Source organism: Nuphar pumila, chromosome 5, assembly GCF_984573655.1.
Source record: "Nuphar pumila chromosome 5, dmNupPumi1.hap1.1, whole genome shotgun sequence".
In the NCBI taxonomy this organism is placed as follows: Eukaryota; Viridiplantae; Streptophyta; class Magnoliopsida; order Nymphaeales; family Nymphaeaceae; genus Nuphar; species Nuphar pumila.
Genome location: NC_143253.1, coordinates 108,214,668 through 108,235,769, shown reverse-complemented (window position 1 = coordinate 108,235,769; position 21,102 = coordinate 108,214,668). Strand labels below are relative to the sequence as shown.

General features: G+C 38.5%; 1 protein-coding gene across 1 annotated transcript; it reads left to right on the top strand.

The window, feature by feature from the left end:
• The first annotated feature begins 11,342 nt into the window (after window positions 1–11,342).
• On the top strand, window positions 11,343–19,719 carry LOC149838060 (uncharacterized). Its single transcript, XM_090006347.1, has 4 exons — window positions 11,343–11,451; window positions 11,643–13,985; window positions 18,147–18,454; window positions 19,085–19,719. The coding sequence occupies exons 2-4, from the start codon at window positions 11,818–11,820 to the stop codon at window positions 19,435–19,437; spliced, it is 2,829 nt and encodes a 942-aa protein (XP_089862473.1). The 5' UTR covers window positions 11,343–11,451; window positions 11,643–11,817; the 3' UTR covers window positions 19,438–19,719.
• Window positions 19,720–21,102: the final 1,383 nt, after the last annotated feature.

The following is a 21,102-nucleotide window of genomic DNA, read 5'->3' as shown; positions in this document are numbered from 1 at the left end:
TGACCTCCGATGCGCACAATGTTCTGAAAAATCCGTTCAACTCAGACAATACCCCCCATATAGGTTTGTCTAACATATCATGGAATGCTAGGGGTATCAATCGTTGCATAAAGATATGACAATCATGGCTCTTCAACCCATATAACTGTCCATCGTCAATCTTCACAGCCCGAGCAATGTTAGAGACATATCCATCTGGAAATCTCAGTTGTCTCAACCATTGACATACATGTTTTATTTGATCAGGTCCGAGCACGTACTTCGCCTTTGGTTTCAGTATTTTGCCATTATACTCTTTGAGTTCCAATTCTGGTCTTTTACATATTAATTTTAAATCCATACGGGCCTTCGGATTATCCTTCGTTTTTCCTTTAATATTCATTACTGTATTGAACACATTATCAAACACATTTTTCTCTACATGCATCACATCCAAATTATGTCGTATCAATAGGGTCGGCCAATACCGTAGTTCCCCAAAAATAGATTTTTTCGTCCAATTGTGTTCCTTCCTAAATCCACGGAAGGGTGTAGGACTGCGGGCATCTGTTAATACATCTGGAAAGTATCGCAATCTTCTTAAAATCTCTATGCCAAACAATCTTGAGGATGGACCTTCCATTTCAGTTGTGCCTGCTGTAAATGCATTCTTTTGACGTCGGAACGGATGATCGCTGGGTAGAAATCGACGATGGCAATCAAACCAGCAAGGCTTCCTTCCATGCCTCAATCTAAAAGCTTTGGAATCCTCCATGCAGTACGGACAAGCCAACCTCCCATGTGTGCTCCAACCAGATAACATACCATATGCAGGGAAGTCACTGATTGTCCATAGAACAGCGGCCTTCATGTTGAAATTTTGTTTTTTGTGGGCATCATACGTGGTAACACCGTCATCCCACAGTACTTTTAATTCATCAATCAATGGCCTTAGATATACATCAAGATTTTGGCCAGGTGAGGTCGGACTAGGGATCAACAGAGACAAGAAAAGATTTGGATGTTTCATACACAAGCTTGGTGGAAGGTTGTATGGAGTTACAAATACTGGCCAGCATGAGTATGGAGTTGATCTACCCCCAAATGGATTAAATCCATCTGTACATAGACCGAGTCTAACATTTCGCACTTCCATTGCGAAGTTCTGATGAGTACGATCAAAGTGCTTCCAAGCTTCAGCGTCAACAGGATGCGTGATCTTGTTTTCATCGTGTCGAACTTTATTTGCATGCCATCTCATGTGTTTAGCTGTCTTTGAAGACATATACAATCGCTGCAATCTAGGAGTGATAGGAAAGTAGCGGAGTGACTTGTATGAAACTTCCTTTGATCTCGTGCTACCATTGCCTCTTGTCTTTGGCTTGAACCGAGGATGCCCACATGACGGGCATGATATGTCGTTTTCCTGCTCCTTGAAATACAACATGCAGTGATTTGGACAAGCATCAATCTTTTTGTAACCCATACCTAGAGCGTTGACCATAACTTTCGCACGATAGAAATTTTGTGGCAATTTCTCATCTTTAGGCAACATACTCTTCACAATCATGCACAAACGGTCAAAACATGATTGACTCAAATTATACTCGGACTTCAAATTCATTAGTTGAAGAACTGCAGACAAGATAGTGTGACTCTCACAACCGTTCCAAAGTGGCTCATCAGCATCTTTAAGTAAATCATAAAATCTACTAGCTGCATCGTTTGGTGATTCTTCATCTACGACAGTTCTTACATCACTAGAACTCATAGCAGAACCCAATTCTGTTCCTGCAACATCAAATATCAAATTCGTATATGGATTATCGTGCACCACATTCACCCGTGCATCAAAATCGTTTCTAAATTCTTCTCCATGAAATGCCCAGTTCTGATAATCACTCACAAAACCCTTCCTGTATAGGTGATGTCTAACGCCATGAGGTTCTACAAATCGATTATTCTTACAAATCTTGCAGGGACACCTAATCCGACCTGTGGGATCTACCGTACTGACACTCGCCGTTGCAAATTCAATAAAACTATCGACACCATCCATATATTCATGCGATAACTCATTGTCCACTATCCTACGGTACATCCATTCACGGTTTGCAGTCATTCTGTCGTATGATGTTACGAATAGTATCCTAACGAATTAAGAAAAAAACAATCAGAATGCGACGATGAAGAAAATATCAAATTTATCATGCAATATACTATGTCAAACAATAACAAGAATTTTGATGCATGCATTGATAACTTAATATTTTCATGTGCAAACTATTAATGACATGATACAATCATTTGAAGCATGCTTTTATTATAAAATTTCACATGGAAGTCAAAATCAAATTGAAAGTAACTACATGCAAGCATGGATACAATTACATCAAACATTGCAATACATCATAATCATTCATATCAAATAAATGGCAAACATGTACCTGCAGCAAACACACTTCAATATCTCACTAACTACTACCATGCTTAGCATGGACTCCGTACTCCAAAAATAAGAACACTTCCATATTTCTACATTAAAATCATGCTCAGCATGATCTCCGAACTCCAACAAAGCAGTCCTAGATATCAACAACTAAGTGAGTGTGTGAACAATAAAGTGTTGCATTCAATAAATTAAATAACATGTGATACATTTGCATCACTTACTCACCACGGGTATTTACCCGATTTGCATTGTTTTTGTCATTTACTTACCACAGGTGGCCGAGCACGAGTTGGTTCCATTGAAAAATCTGCACAAAAACAAAACAAATTAAGTAACAAACTAACTAATCATGAAACAAGATGAAACACTAACTAAAAAAATTAAAACAACTCTAACTAATTGAAAGAAGAGAAAAGAAAAATAGTATATACGTTAGGCCAAATCTAACTAGAAGATGCTAATTTAACAAACCAGCTATAACATGTTGAATCAGTCGACTAACATAAAGTCATAGACAATTTCTAATCTGAACTACTTAGCAAAGGAATAGTAAATCAATCAATTAGTTTACTAGAAAAGATGTGAACTCCGTTTAACCACCACTATCATAAAGAATTCAAATAGCCCTAATCTAACTAACTGATTGTGAGAACATTAAATACCAATCTATCTAAGAAAAATATAATTATAAAAGACTAATAGATTGAAATACTCTAACTAACCAGATTTCAAGAAAACAAATTGAAGTAAAACTAACTACCAGTAGACATTAACAAACTAACAAATTGAACAACATGGACAACTTGTATATATACATTACAAAAAAATTTTCAACTTAAAATCTATATGGACAACATATATGCAAACTACACTTAAAACCATATGGACATCTTATATACACATATTACAAATTTTTTTTCAAGCTAATCACATGGACAACATAGGGATCACATAATAACTTTTTTTTTTTTAAAAAGAGATCACATGGGCAGCATAGGTATCCATAACAAAAATTCTTTTCAAAACAGATCACATAGGCAACGTAGGTATCTCATAACAAATTTTTTTTCTTCAAACAAACACATAGGCAACATAGTATTCCTACTAAAGATTTTTTTTTTCAAACTGATTTACATAGGCAACATATGTATTAAAAACAGATTTTTTTGAAACCAATTCACATAGACAGCATAATATATCTCATAACAGATTGCTTTTTTCAAAAGCAATACACATCGGCAGCATGTTATTCCTACTATAGATTTTATTTTTCAAACGATTCATATAGGCAACATAGGCATTCAAAAACAGAAAACTTTTTTTTTTTTGACAAGTCACTTAGGCAGCATAACGCAGGGGGTCGACCCCCCCTGCCGGAAAGCACGGCAGGGGGTTAAACCCCCTGCCGGAAAGGCAGTTCCGGCATGGGGGGTTGACCCCCTGCTGTGCCTTTCCGGCAGGGGGGGTCGACCCCCTGCGTTTCCGGCAGGGGGTCGACCCCCCATGCCTTTCCGGCAGGGGGTCGACCCCCCCTGCCGGAAACGCAGGGGGTCGACCCCCCCTGCCGGAAAGCACGGCAGGGGGTTAAATCCCCTGCGTTTCCGGCAGGGAAGGGGCGTACCCCCTGCGTTTAGAAGAAGAAGAAGAAGAAGAAGAAGAAGAAGAAGAAGAAGATTACCTGCGCGTCGCCGGACGGTAGCGGGAGGTTGACGGGGAGCGGCAGCTGGCGAGCGCCGGCTGGCGAGCGGTGGACGGGGAGCGGCGGCGGCAGCCGGACGGTGGCGAGAGCCGACGGGCGGCGGGAGGGAGCAATACAGCGAAACAGGGAAAAGAGAAAGAGGGATGGGATTAGGGATTTACGCGACATTTAGCGACGGCTTAGCGACGGAAAAATTCCGTCGCTAAGCCGTCGCTAAACCAAAATACCAAAAAAGCGACGGAATATATTCTGTCGCTACGCCGTCGCTAATTAGCGATGGATTAGCGACGACAGAGTTCCCTCTCTAAATCCGTCGCTAAAATGGTGTTCTTGTAATAAAAAGTAGCGACAAAAACATGCAGTCGCTAATCCGTCGCTAAGTAGCGACAGATTAGCGATAAAAGTCGTTTCCTCGCTAATCCGTCGCGAATTAGCGACAGATTCTATCTCTAGCTAATCTGTTGCTAAGTAGTGACGGAAAAAATCCGTCGCTAATTTCCGTCGCTAATTAACAATTTTCTTGTAGTGTTTGTTCCTCTCTCTATATCTTTAAACATATTCAATGTTTCTATTAAAAATTTTCAATCTAATGGTGGCGGTGAATTCATGGGGCATGAATTTCAACAAAAATTAAAAGATAATGGAATTTATCATAATGTTTTTTTGTCCCTATATGCCTAAACAAAATGGACGTGCAAAAGAGAAACATCACAATATTATTAAACTAAGTCTTGTCATGATGTTTTATGCTACTTTACCTACAAAATTTTGGGTAGAAGAATTTATCACAGTAGTTTGGTTAACCGCTTACTTAGCTCGACACTAACGATGGCGTCCTCATATGAGAAACTATTTCGCAAGAAGCCTGAATATGGATACCTTCATGTTTTCGGGTCAAAGTGTTTTTCGCATTTGCGTGATTATGCTAAGAATAAATTTTTTCTGCGGTCTATACCATGTATGTTTTTAGGATATAGCGATCATTATAAAGGATATCGTTGCCTTCATGGTGATACTGGTCGAGTTAATATCAGTCGTCATGTGATTTTTTATGAAAATTGGTTTCTTTTCAAATGCAATTTGTATAATGGTCATGATCTTTCTCATTAGGAGCACGCCAAAAAGAGTACAAGAGTACATATTAACAACCGAAATCAAAGCACCATCCTTGTCGATCCGGACCATCCAAAGACCATTGCAATTATTCTCAACTCGGATGAGCCTCAACCGCCAGTGCCCATGGCATCTTCCCACACCGATTGTTCTAGTACCTCAGTCTCACCTGCCACTCCTCCTCCTTCATCGATTCCTTCTTTTGTTTCCTCTTATTCTATTACCCTTCATCCTATGTTGACTGGTGCTATTGTCGACATCGCCAAACCCAACCCGAAATATTTTTTAACAGAGCTGGACATCCCTCTTGAACCCAAAATCATTAAAGCAGCTCTCTCTTACCCTGGTTGGCTTTGTGCCATGCAGAAAGAAATGACTGCTCTTTCCAACACCCAAAATCCTTATTGGCAGAAAGCTAAGGGCAGTGGGGGTACCTATGATTTTGGAGGAGCTGCAATTTTGATCAAATCTGATCCAGGTATGTAAATTCCTTCCTGATTTTTTTGAGGGAATAATTTTGATCAAATCTGATCCATGTAAATTCCTTCGTGATTGTTTCACTTTCCTAATATATATATATATATATTGTGTACATTTTTGTAAAATATTTCTGATAATATGTACATTTTGTATTGGTATGTCTAACAAAAACTTCCTGTTGCTTTCAGGTTACTTCAAGTGCCATTATATGCTCAGCTGAGGTGATGAAGGTGAAACTATATGTGCCACTTGTTCTTTTTGTCCGTCTCAAATCTTAGCAGCAAGTGTTGGGTCTGGCTATCTTGTTGCCATTGTCGTTATATTTAGGTGAATGTTTTTTTAGGACACTCTTGATCCCTCGTATGGGTACATTAGTACATATTATTAATGCTATAAAAATGTTTTCAGCGTTTTTTAGCCTCTAGTTCACTTTAGCTTTTTTATATCAACATATTGACACTCTGATACAGACACTGGATTTTAATAATTACACCACTCTATGAATGTCCATACCGTGTTTACTCATTTGTAATTTATTTATCAAAATATTTATATATATTATTATTTAATGTACATTAGTGTATATTTTATTAAAATATTTATTAATGCATATTTTGATGTATTTTATAGTGACGGCTATTACTGTTGCCAATACTCAAATCACTGTAGAAGCTAACCATTAGCTACGGTAATCACCGTCACTATAGGTCTTCTCTTGCATCAGCTACAGCCGTAGCTAAAGGTCTTCTCTTGCAACAGATGTGGCTGTAATTCAAGCACTCCCTTAGTGACTCGGTCTCTTGCGGCGGTTTAAAACTACTAGCAACCGCCATCTGGTCTTTAGTGGTGGAAATGACCATCGCTAATTGTTGATTTTGCTGCTGTGATAGTTGGAACATGGACGAGACAAGCTTGACAAAGTTCACCAGGTGGGCTAAGCTGGGGTTAGGCGGACCCCTACCAGTATTCAACGTACCACTGAGTTTTAAACCTGCAACGTGCACGTCACCTTGTGTTGGACGTTGCAGATTCAAAACCCAATGGCATAGTTGTTTAAGGTTTAAAACTCTGCCTAACCCCAGCTTGCTTTTCAAAAAAAAAATCACCAGGTGGGTCCAGTGAGATAGCTCAAGTTACTCGGCCGGATTTATTTTTTTCTGGAAAAAAAATCATAGACGGATATTAGCATTACAAGTTATTGTATGCAATAAGATGATCAACAATTTGAAACTTTGATTACTAAATTTTTTCAAAATTTTATGACTTAAAGGTAACGGTTTACTTTAGTCATCCGAGTGAATCATCCTACTCATGTTTAATATGTTACTAGCATGACTCAACCGCATCAAACCATTATTTAGTCCCATGTTAGAAGAGAAAAAGAAAGAAAGAAAAGAAAAGGATTTCTTCTGTGGGAAATGCAATTTTTTATGGTAGAAACTGTCAGGTCAAAGCATTTGGTTGTACTAATTCATTCTTCTAGTTCATTAAATCACATAAACGTTAGTATTTTCTATGTTTTTGGTTTTGTTGAGCAGCATGTTTGGACAGATTCAATACAAAATATGAACAATGGATGTCCACTATTCATGCTGGAATAAGAAAGTGGATCAGGTGACTGAGCTTCCATTCTAGAAGATGATTTAGCAATTATCCCCTCTTTGATAAGAAATTATTCAAAACAAAGGTTTGAAACAAATTGGTTGATGTGGATTCCATTTTTATTTTCATAATTCCACCAATTCCTTTAACAAAACAACCTAATGAAAAAAAAAATTTGAAAAAGTATGATTCCTCATAACTGTTCTGATTCCCTTCAGTTCCCCCACTGATTCCCCTACTTCCCAAACAGACCTCAAATGTGACTGACATCATGAACTTGGTGACCGTTCATTTTACTGCTCGAGAGAGCCGTTGCTTTGCTGAAAGTAAGGCTGGGGAACTAGATGAGCTTTTTGGCTTATGTTCGGCTCATATTGGCTACTTTTATGATGGTACTGTAGTACACACTTGATTTACATAGATCTAAGCTCCAAATGCAAAATCTAACATTTGGTATCAAAGTTGACTGAAATATGATGTTTTGTACCATTTATTGACCACCCATATTTTCTTGAATTATGAGTCATTGATTTTTACTATCTAGAAAATGGGATATTATGATGTATTAGGCATGATAAAGCATTCTAACATGGTGGCTAGATTCATATAAACAAGAATGTGTACCACAGCAAGGTATCATAGTACAAAACTACTCTCTCTCTCTCTCTCTCTCTCTCTCTCTATATATATATATATATATATATATATATATATATATATATATATATATATATATATATATATATATATATATATATATATATATATATATAAAGTGTGGACCATTGAAGTGTTTTGCTTGCAAGCAATAAGTTCTGAGTTCAAATCATGTTGCTGGCAACTTTGAAATAATGCAAAAAAAGTTATTTTGTAAAATGTTATTTTGAGTTTCAATCACTAGGTTTAGAGTATAAATTTCATTAATTTTTAATAATATAATTTATTTATAAATGAGTGACTTTGGCTCATTTTAACTCAGACAAGCAATGAGCTTGAGCTTGCAACAAAAAATGAATCAAGCTTGAACACCGTATGTTTGGTACATTCCTCAAGCAGGATGACATTAAAAAAATTAACTGGTTTATGTACGAAACTGTCAAAATTTGAAAAGAAAACTTAGCCTCATAACTTTTCTAAGTGAAAAGCGTTCCCTTATTTGTGTAGAATGAAAAATAAAATAGAAAAAAACCACCTTGCCACCACTGCATGCGACACTCCACCGATTCTCCTCTCTGAGGAGAAGAAAAAGCATAAACAAAGAGGGGGTCAACCAAGCTACACAAACGAGTCTCTCTCTGCTGGACACATTGAGGAGCAAGAGAAGGTGAGTAAGATTATCAAGAGCGTCGTTGATCGGGGCCAGATGACTCCCAGCCTGGACACATTCAGCCTGGCCGACTCCCAGATGATCCTCGGCCTGACCTGGCCGACTCCCAGATGATCCTCAGCCTGGACACATTCAGCCTGGCCGACTCCCAAATGATTCTCAACCCCCTCCCTGATACAGGGGCCTGCTCGTCGGGCTTCCTCAAGATCATTGAGGTCGAGGTTGACACCGATGGGACTGAAGCATTGCACCGACAAGCGTGCATGGGATGGAGGCAAGGAGAGAGAGAGAGAGAGAATGAATTTTTTTCTACACACATTCTCACCTCCTCTGGATAAATGTTTTCTATAAAAAAAATGCACTTTTTAGAAAAACTCTATTAGAGAAAACTTCTCTCATCTGAATGAGAAAAACTCTCAGAAAAAAACTTCTCTCATCTGAAACGGTGGGAAAAATCGTTCTATTTTTTTTTTATCTTCACTTTTCGTACATCTCTCAAACTTCCGAAGGTGCCCTTAAAGATGATAAATCTAGTTTTTCAATCTTCCAACTTTTCACACAAGTTAAAGCAAACATTTTGCTTCCCCTAGCATGATTATCAATTGATTAGATAAACAAATAAAACAACAGTTTGAACTCGGATTTGGGCTCCGACCTGTTTTGATGACCCCTCACAAGATCCAATTAAAAGTAAACCTACTTTTGGTTGGATTAGATTTGCATATAACCATAGCTACTTAAGTTAAGGGGGAAAACAGTCTGTTATAGGTGCACATTTTTTTGGGAAGGTTTTCCAAATTTTTATATAAATTATATTTTTTTCTTTTTAATAAGAAAATCTTGCTGAAAATAAACATATATATTAAATAAGTTTCAGAAGCGGAATAACAAGCAAAAGAACGCAAGAAATAAAACAAAAGTTTTCCGAAAGATATTGCTAATAAAAGGGCATATATTGCAATAGCAACATTATATACAATATATTATAAAATGACAATATTTTCAATATGCTGTGTTTTTTAAGTTTCATCTGTTTTTGGCTTCTATCAACATTTTTAATACGTTGAATTTGCATTGGATGTTTGACCCAATGTGTTACTAGCTTCGTAACCGAAGATCTGATTAGGGGTGGCTATCGGGTCGGGTTGGCGGGCGGGTCGTGTCGGCGGGTTGGCGGGTCAGCATACCTCAACACGAACCCGACCCATTTATTAAATGGGTCGGCTGTGGCAAACACTAACCTGACCCATTTATTAAACAGGTAACTCGACACGATTAACCCGTTTAATAAATGGGTCGGGTCGGGTAAATGGGTTGGTGGGTTGCGTTCGTGTTAACGGGTGGGTTGACGGGCGTGTCGGGTCGGGTAAACGGGTTGGCGGGTCGGGTTCAGGTAAACGGGTTGACCTGCCCTCCTAACCCATTTATTAAATGGGTCAGCCGGGTTGGCGGGTTGGCATACCCCTAACATGAATCCGACCCGTTTAATAAATGGGTTAGGCGGGTTGACCCGTTTATGACACGAACCCGTTTAAGCCAAACCCGAACCCGCCTAAGAAGCGGGTTGGCGGGTCTTGTCAGATTTTGCCACCCCTAGATCTAATCCATTATTTTATATATATATATATATTTGAAAGGCCTGTTAGGCAGACCCCACCAGTTGGGCTTTTGAACCTGCAACGTCCCACCACAGGGAGACATGCACTGACAGCTCTTACCAACCATTTTATACTTGAAACATTTACGAAAACATTTTATACCTGAAACATTACGAACCCAACCCAGTTCATACCTAGAACCAAACCTGAAGAGTTTTTAATATCGGTTCCGGTTTGGTTCTAACCATTAAAATACAAATTTAATTAAATCCTGACCCATTTATATCTGACCTGATTGATACCTGAACCTGATAACCAATGCAGTTCTACAAACTTCTATGATACCCAAGCCCAGAACAGAATCACATTGGTTCTGGTTTGGGTTCAAATTTTAGACCCGTTCTAGAATTAGGTCTGATAAAACCCAACCCTGTTACTCCACGGCCGCAGGTGTTTCATTTAACATAGTAATAAATATCGGCTATGTTTCCGAATTTGAAAAATAACATGATTTTATCATGATATTTTTAAAACCTGAAAAATCAAGATAATTCAAAATATCACTTTTTTTAATAGTTGAAAGAAAACTCATATCTCCGACGGCACATTGGCTGTACTCCACTTGGTAAAACCCTTGAGGTCTCTTCTGTGCACCAGAGAGCACACCCAGCTTCTGACCAGGCAGTCAAGGTTAGATTCTCATGGGGTTGTCGCGTGCAAGCCAATGCATAGCGATAGCGTAGGGCAGGGGCCTTAGCCTCTGAGTTTTAGGATGCTGGCATGACGATCATAGGTATGACAGGCTGAGCCAGCACGACCATGTCTTAGTGCTCGGTATGGTTTCTTCGGGTTATAAATTAAAAAAAAAAAAAACCATTGTCTGAAAATATCACTGTTATATCTCATTATCATAAAAAATAATGCGATAATAACAATTTTATATATTCTTGTATTTTTATTCTTTTCACTGTATATTTTTGTAATTAAAGATATTTTAGCAGAAATTGAGGCGGTTAAAATGTCCATAATGAAAAGCTTTGTTGTTTCTTAAACATGTTTTAAGTTTTTGTTTTTAAGTTTTCCTTAACAAATATGAGACTCTCTGTCTTAGGGTTTGAGTGGAACGTCGATGGGGAAGACGGCGATGGTGGAGCAGTGCGATCGTCGAGTGGGGTGGAATCCTCGGGCTTCGATCGAAGAGGTTAGTCCAATCTTCTCGTTTCTTCCTTTTTCCCTCCTCATCTGTTCCTTTTCTTGGAGCATTTATCCGTGTTTCCGTGCAATTTAGGGTTCGGTCTTCCCGTTCCTTGTATGCTCTCTCTCTCTCTCTCTCTCTCTCTCTCTCTCTCTCTCTCGCTATTGTGTTTAGAGACGTTGGTCTTTTATCCACAGCTTGTTGTGTAAGTTTGAACGGTCGATGAGCGTTTCTGGGGATCGATTCGGTGGTCGGTGTGCCGGAGTATTTTCTGTGGAAAAAAGCCGGTTTCTACCATAATCTGATTTAAGCGTAGGTGGGTGATCTGGGGATTCGATAAATTCGTCGATTTCTGTGGTTGTCTTGTGAGAAATGCGCAGCAGACGGCAAGATGCCATGAGGAATAGGTCTCCTCTGGTACGCGGCCACCAATCCGAGTGGCACTCGGATTCCTTTGCAAGGAGGCACGATGATCGGTCTCACCGCGGTGACGATCGAGCCAAGGATACACCTCGTCGGAGTCCTAGCCCCGGGGACAGAGATCGCGGGCGACGGATTCGAGGAAGCAGTAGGGGGAGAGCTTCTGTTGAACGGAGGGAGTTTGGACGTCATGGAGGTGAGAAGAGTGACCATGTTCGTGGGCGTTCTCCCTTTGAGTCTTCGAGGGTTCTGCCGGCGGGAAGTAGGGAAATGGAGAGCCGGCCGTCGCAGTTTGATGAAGGCTTCTCTCGTAGGGATTCTCGACCTCTTGAGTATGGGCGGAGTTATCTTTTGCCTGAGCGACATGGTGTGGATTTGGATGCGACCCATGGGATGAAACTTGTTGGTCGGAGAGCTGAACCAGCTGTTGGTAACAAGGATAAGGATTTTCAGAGTGGAGCTGGAAATGGTGGCTCTGTTTTGGATGGTCATGGCGACCTACTTCAGAAGTCGATGTTTTTGGGTGATGGAAGTGTCCGTTCCTTCTACGGATTGCCATCTGAGACATACCCACTTGGAGAAATTAATCCGCGAAAGCAGCGAGACTTCCCGTCAGCTGGTGATGCAGTTGGTTCTGATATTAGATATGATGGTTTTGGTGGTACGCGTTTGCATTTGAACAAGATTCCACTACGGGAACCTTTTGAAGTTGAAGGGCAAGAGAAATCAAAGTTCTACTCCAGAGATGGGCCTTATTTGCCGCTGTCACCAACATCGAAAGCTCTTGGTAATTCCTCTTCTGGGCTTTCCAGAGATTCCTTCTTTTCTTCTTCATATCGATCTTCTCTTCACCTTCCACCCAATGGATTTGCTAGGGGTGGTAAGTCATCTGATCTGTCAAATTCTGATCGGCCTGGTCCCAGCAAGCTGTTTGATCAAATCCGTGATCCTGATACACGCTTAAAGGATGTGCGACCCTATCAGAGAGTTGCCAGACAATTGAGGGATGATCCTAGAAGTTACACTTACCCTGAGCTTGGCAGAAGAGAGAGGGATCCCTCAGGCTTTTCTGGCGATGATTTGTACAATAAAATGCAAATAGGGGGTAGAGGTGATTATTCCCTAAGGGAAACAATGCGTACAGCAAGCTTCATAGAATCCACTGGAGACAAGATTAACACTGATACTTCACGAAGTGCATTTCTTGAAAATGCTTCATGGGATCGTCAGTTGCAAGGAAAATCAGGTGAAGTTTTCCATGATGTGCATCGACATTCCTTGACAGATGAGAGACATGGGGAATTTCTGAGTTCAAGAAAGTTGCATGCTGATTTTGGGGTGGAAGCAAGCCAAGATCGCACATTCAAGAATTTAGCAGATGATTATGAGTATCAAAGAGAAGAGGATCCTCTGGGTTATAGAGAGGTTTCAAAGAGTTCCACTCATGAGCAAGTAATGGACAGATCCATGCTTGATACAAGCCCGCAGCATTTATTATATACAGGGGAATCAGGTAACATTCGACCTGATAGAAGGTTGAAACCTATGTATGGCGTGACATCAAATAGGCTGAAGATGAGAATATCTTTGCGTAAAGACAGACATATTTCTAGAAGGATTCAGCAATTGAGTGGTGCTGATGAGCAGTGGGTGAATGAAGATCATGATGGAAGGTCATTCGTGGGGATTTCCCAACGCATGGGTGCTGATTCTTGGTTATCAGTGGAGGATGCACCTGAACAAGTAAAAGGGAGTTTTCTAGAGACCCGCCTTCCCAATGGTAGAAATATACTTTTGAGGAAGAGGTCAAGGGCAAGTGCTTCTGAGTTCAATCATCCTTTTCGTGTAGATGAAAACCGAGGACACCATTGTGCTATCAAATTTCATAGAGCAAACAAAGGAGATAGAATTGCAGCACTGGATATGGAAGGTGAGAAGCATCAGGATGAATCATCACCCCATATCAAGCCAGATCCACCAGAAGATTCGGAGGAGTTTAAGCAACTGGTTCATAAGGCGTTCTTACGGTTTTCAAAGCAACTGAATGAGAACCCAGGACAACAAAGAAGATACAGAGGACAAGGAAAGGCTGGTAACTTGCTTTGCCTCACATGTGGCAGGTCTGTCTTCTAATTCATGATATGTTTCTGAAAGCGGAGAAAATCATTCCTGATATATACTGATGCAGCAGTTAGTTATATAATCTGACTCACCCTGAAGTGTTAGGATTTTATTCTATGAGCTCTGCAGGGATTTCTTGGCACAAATTTATCATTTTGTTGCTGTTTTAAGGAATATCAACTAACTGATCCCCAATTTTTTTGTTGGAGGTGGTGCTTTAGATTTTATTTTTCAATTTATCCTGTTGCAGGTTGTAATGGCAATAAGCTTATAATCAGGGAAGGATGTTTGCCACATTCTTCTATGGGGTTGGAAGGCACTTATCTTGAACAATTTTCAAGAATTAAACCTTGTGATTTATGTATCTTCACTCTCTCTTGTATAGGATTTTCATGGTAGATAATTCTTGAGTGGGAACATTTTGGGGTCCAAGGACAGAAATGCTCAAAGTAGACTATGGATCATCGCTTACATGACAGATGGTGCTGTAACACACAAAGTTGTGCAACCAAAAGGAGTATTTGAAGCACTATGAAATGGATGTTGTGAATAAAAGTAGAGTTTATCCTTCGAGCATGGTCCTTGCAAAGCTTTTGGAGTTGAGAGTTAGGGCATCATTCGCGTATGCATCCTTGAATTAGCCAATGATCCTGGCAACTTCTCACCATGTGGTTTTAAAGGTAATCATGCGGACTTGAACATCTTAACGTGACAGGTGATGGCTATTCTTCTTTTTGGTATCAGAACATATCTAGTGACATTCAACTTCTATATTTTGAAATGGTGACATTTTTTGAGGAAACATTGTTTTATAATCTGAGGAAGTAGAGTGAGAGAGACGAGATCTCCCTAGTGCTGCTTGCCCAGTTAAAATGGATATAAAAGCAGTTATTTCTGGAAGATGTATAACTTGCATGAGTGTCAGGCTGGCTTTCAGTGGGTCATGTGGTCTATATATCCCAAACAATTTAAGAAGTTGAGAAATCATATTCAGCACTTGGAAATCGTAAATTATCTGATCACTTGCTGTCAGTGTTGAGGTGTCTCAAGAAGGATCTACCTATACATCTGAATGATGTCAGTGGTGCTGATTTTGTTGGTGCTTTCCTGATCGAAGCTATTATTCAACATGCGGCTACAATGCTTGGGTTGGTTGTACCAACAATGGAACGTCATTATGCTACAATATCTATTAGGAGCCACAATCCATAATCTGTCATCATAATGTCATATAAATTTTTATATCTTTTTAGATTTACAATATTTTGTTTCTTCTTTTGCAGTTAGTTTTTTGAAGGTTATGATGCCAGGTTTTACTTTTTATGCAGCCACTAGTAGTGCGGCTAGTGCCCACTACTGAAACATGTTTTCTCTTAGTATTTCAGTAGAGTACTTAGTTCTAATATTGTTTCCTTGTATATGATTTGAATATAAATTCTGTCAATGCAGTTATTCCACAGTTTGAATTTTTAACAAGTTTTACTCTGGCCTTATTCAAAACACTGTATCTGTTTAATTCTTTAATGCAGTTTGTCATATGGAGAGAGAGAGAGAGAGAGAGAGAGAGAGAGAGAGAGAGAGAGATGCAACCAACTATACATGGACCATCCATGATTATTTCTGGTTGTTCAGTCAAATTTCAATTCGGTGATACATACTCATTTTTACAATTAAAACAACCGTAAAAACTAAGCCATCTGTAAATGTTATTTGTGGACAATCAGATTGACTGAACTGAACAGCCATCTGAAGGCATAGTTTCAAGTGCTTTTTCCTTGATCTGAACAATATAGTTTGATAAGATCTATTGGTCATTGTGCCACAAAATTTAATTTTTAATCTTACACAGTGAATCTTTATTGCTATAGAATCTCTTTTCCTTCTAGCTTATAACTAATGGTGTTTTCTTGTTGTGACTGTTACTGTTCACTCCTATTATTGAATAGGTTTTTTCTTCCTCATGGGTCCATCTAATGTAGTTTCCTATTGTTCCATCTTATTCAGAAGGCTTTAGTTTTCTTACCATTGTTAGCTGGTTTATTATTTTATGTGACTGAACAGCAATCAATTAACCCTTGCAATTTTAAGAAGTTATAAGCTGCCTTGCATGGAGATATGAAAAGGTGAATTTTGCTGGTTAATATAGGTTGAAGGGGACAAGTAACCTTCTCACATTTCTTTCCTATATACCGGTTGGAAAAGGAGGTCTTGCTCAAGTTTTTTATAGAGGCCCCCGGTCCAAATGATGGAAAAACATCTTATACATTTTAGGAATTAGGAGTATTTGGAGGACCAGGCATTGTTGGTAGGAAGAGTTGTCTGTAGAAGAAAGCAACTACATGAACTGCAATCAGTCACTGGTTTGCTTTAGCACTATCAAAGGCGTGAGGCGTAATGAGGCATTTTTCAAAAATATCAATAAGGCGTAAGCCTTGAGGCATGGTGAGGCATAAGCCTCAATATTTTTCAAGGTTTAAACTGAAACAATATATAAAAAAAAATCTGCAGTTAGAGATAAAATAATTATATTAATAATAAGTGTAAATAAATAAAAATCATTGCAAAAAATGACAAAACAAATTTATACTGGTCATTGAAAACCTATGTCACATGGGTGCGGGTACGGGTGCGGAGCAATTTCAAAATTTTTGGACATGGGGACACGGCTATATATATATATATATAAAAGATCGATTTTTTTTAGTTTTTATACGTCTTTTGCCCTAAAAATGGACAAAAATAGGCTCGGTCAAAGTTGACTGAGTCCAAAATATGGATGTACTCGGCCCCGGTGCATTGATCGAGTCCGACACTTGGTTGACCATGTCCTCCCCGTGTCCAAAGCCGCACCAGTGTCGGGGCGTGTCGACGCGGGTGCATCAACCTTATAGCCGAATCCGTGTTACTTAGTTGAAAACCAAGTCTTACAACTTGATGTAAATAAAAAAAACAAATCTATACTGCATCATTCAAAACCAAGGCTTGCAACTTTGTATGCTTGCGTGTATTACTTTACACTATTAAAAGTCATGGATGCTCATTATATCATTCATGGCATTGGTTAATTTCTAAAAAAAAAGAATTATCATCAATGCCCTTAAACTAGTTGAAGACCATCAAATTACAAATTTTCATTGAAGTGAATCATTCTTTTATTTCTTAGCACTGTGTAAATACTTGTATAAACTCTAACGTTAAACTGAGTATAATATCTTCTAATTAATCTGAGAATTTTTTTTTGTAAAAAATATAAACAAAAGAAAGAATGGTTAAATGAATATATACAAGCACATACAACTTGAATGGGATCAAATAAGTATATGGGAACAAAATAACCGAAGTCAATTACACAAAGAAAATATTCTATCAAAAATATAAAACAAAAATAAAATTACAAATAATTACCTTAAATAATGAATATGTATGAAAGAACCCTCACATCCTCTTTTTTTGCTTATTTTCTGGCAATAGAAAGTTGGGAACGAAAAATTTCTTCTAAGAAACAAGTATTTGACAAATGGACCATAGTACGTCTAATTTTAGCAAATAGCCAAAAAAAGATGGCAAATGAATCTATTCAAAAGAATAAGAAAAGGTAAATGATAAAAAGGATGGATAATAACTTAACTTAGTAGGCATGAAAGAGGTAAATGCCTCTTATTACCTAAGTATCTCCCTAAAAGGTAAAAGATGTGTGAGAGGCCCACTCCTTATGGAAGGTTGAGCTTCTTTGCTGGGAAGACGCAAGCCTCACTCCCCAGCAAAAAGGCTTAGGCCTCAAGTCCTAATTGTTGAGGGGTGATGCCTTTAACACCCCTCAAAACTTCTTTAAAAACACTGACTAGAGTTGGGTATATGAGACTTTACATCCTAGAAGCATGACTTTTTTGCTGCTTTGCTACTGCGCCCTCCCCCCCCCCCCTCTGACAACCAACTAAATGGAGGGGGGGATGTTGGTTATTTTTCTAACATAAAAGCTTTATAAATTATAACTAAGATTAGAATGGGACTCGTAGCATCATAGATTACTTGAGTAATTTTACCATAAATTGCAGAATTTTCTCCTTTAGCAAGCTCTTTCCTTCTATTGCTTTGAGCACTTTGATTTCCTTCTTTTCTGCAACATCTAATATGTATCACTTTCTTGTTCTTCACTCCAGCCTTTCAAGGGAATTTACAGATGCCCACAGCTTGGTAACCCACACATACAATTCTCTCAAAGTTGGCTTAAGGGCAGATCACCTGGGACTTCACAAGGCTCTCTGCGTCCTCCTGGGTTGGAACAGCCTAGTGGCTCCTGACAGTAGGAAGGTCTACCAGTCTTTGCCAGCAGCAGAAGCAGCAGCTCTGAAAGAAGACCTTCTATTGTGGCCGCCAGTTGTCATTGTTCATGACAACTTCATTCGAAACAGGAATGCAGAAAAAACAGATTCCATAACCAGTGCTGATGTAGAAGAAACACTAAGAGGTGCATAGAAAATCATGAAAGCGTCCAGATTCTTTTTGATTGAACAAATCTCTTCTTTTTTATCGCTAAATGATTGAGCTGACAAATTGGAAGAATACTGTAGCATATGTTTCCATGTTGCTCCGCTTTTAGTCCATTGGATCTTCTAGAATAATGCATCAAAAAAATTGCCATATCATCACTGCATCCTGGTAGCGTAGCCAATAAATCATGCTGAAAATCTTTCATTATTTGTGTTGGCTTTTTTTTTCCTTGAAAGGAAACTAGTAGTAGTAGTTTCTGAGAAGATAACCTTTGTCATGAGATACTAAAAAAAAAATGCGTCCTGAAAATCTATGCTATGACCTAAATACTATTGAAAAGCCATTGTTGTGACAAAAAACAGAAGCCCATGGTTGAATGGGAGAGAAACATACTACTGGTTATGTTTTCTCTGCAAGTTAACCATGAAGTTTTTAAACACAATTTTAGTTCTTGGAAATCTGTTTATGGAAGAATTAGGCTCTGTCATCATCTGTTTGACAGATTTTGAGGTATTTTTGCTGTCCGGGCCAGAGGAGTGTTGTTGATTTTATTTCTAGTACTTTTCTTAATTAGATTTTGCTGTTTTGCTGGATTCTGTGGGTGCAGGGTTGGGATTTTCTGGGAAAGCAAAGGTGTACCGGGGGCGGCCTGCTAATCAGGGCGTGTTTGTAGTGAAGTTCTTCCCAACATTTTCCGGGTTGCGAGAGGCCGAAAGGTTGCACATGCATTACGCTGAAAACAAGCATGGAAAGGAGGAGTTGCAGCAGATCAAATCCAAAAATGGTGGGGATCTGCTGGTGGAGCCTGGGTTGGGAAGAAGGGCAGGGGATTTTCTTTATGGGTATCTCGGAATCGCAGAGGATTTGGATAAGCTGAACTTTGAATCCAAGAAAAGGTGCACGGTGAAGAGCAGGAAGGACATAGAAGCCATCGCCGATGCTGCCCTCGATTGTGAATGAGTTGCGAGTCAATAAAAATGAGAGGAGAAAGAAAAAGATGTTTCTTAATATTTTTTTACAATTTCATATATATACTTGGGAGTTTATTTTCTTTTACAATCTGACTAGGTCAGAACAAGCATATCAATACTTTTGGGCCCTCATCCTGAGGCTAAATTTTCTACCCTATATAGGATGATGCCATGAAAGTAAATGATTAACGTGTGACTTGCAAAGCTGTTTATGGAAGCCAAGCTGCCACTTTTTGGTAAGGTACCTTTTTGAAGAAGCCAACTTTCACAAGATCTCATAGCGTCTAGAGATGATGGTTAACTAGTTTGGAAAATGTTGTTACGCCCTTACTAAAACTCTCTTCCATGTTTGCATTATCATAGTTATTATTAGTAATTCCATGTTTCAGGAGTCTTGGTTTTCTTCTATTGTCACCCTCAATTTTCCTGTTCTTTTGCATGCTGCCAAGCTGCATCAGACACTACTTACAAATTGACAGGGTCCTAGTTGGTAAAGCTCTTATGTTAATAATTCGGCCTCTCCCGGGACAGTCAGATAGGGGCGGATAATGATAATCTTCTTAATTCATTTTTTAGATAAGCCAAGGAAAAACCCTCTCATCTTAGACTGCATGTTGACAGGCCTCCAGTTGGTAAAATTTGATGTTAATAATCCAACCTTCCCTCGAAAAGTTGCAAGGATATATTGAAAGGGGCAAGTCAGACTGGGATGGACAGATAATCTCTATAATTCATTTTTAGCTACCTCCTGATCATCCACTGCACATTGACAGACCTACAGTTTTTTTTTATAAATGTTTTATTTATTTATTTTTTAAATGTTGACAGGCCTACACTTGGTAATCGATATTAAAAATTGGCCTTTCCCTCAGAGCATTGCAAGGATATGTTCCAAGAATAAGGTGAACGGTGTGAATTAAAACGACAGAAGAAAATGGAGATGTTCTAAAAAAAAACGATCTAAGTGTGTTTTCTTAGCAAATCAATTATGGCATTTTTTAAAAACAACCTGAAAACTCCTGTCCAGTAGTGGTAGGCATGAGGTAGTCACAAAAAACGTTAGGCACCAACCCATCTCTCTCTCTCTCTCTCTCTCTCTCTATATATATATATATATATATATATATATATATATATATATATATATATATATATATATATATATATATATATATATGGTACAAATGGGTTTTTCTGCTCTTCCTATGTTTTTTTCGCAGTTCCAACCCTATGTGTTGGGCATGATTGATTTATGAGAAATCTATATCATGTGTTTTCGATGAAAAAAATGATATTTAGACCCCAAAAAAATTTCAAAGATTTTGGACGGCTGAATTTTAGAACGTTATGAAAATCCACCCATGTGTTAAAATGAAACACTTCAAGAGCTGATCCCTATAAAATCAAGTACATAGATCACATCTGTACTGTTAGAATTTAAAAATAAAACAAAAAGAATGCCTAACACTTTTCTAGCCTACCACCAACCTAACGGGCTTTTAAAATGTTTTTCTATATTTTCCATAAATTTGACTGTAATATGTGTTCTAGATGTTAATTTTATAGGAATCGATAGTCTAAGATTTTCTTAAACATTCACCACTTAAAAATTTTATTTTTTTATAAAAAAATCATAATCCAAGTGTCATTCTCT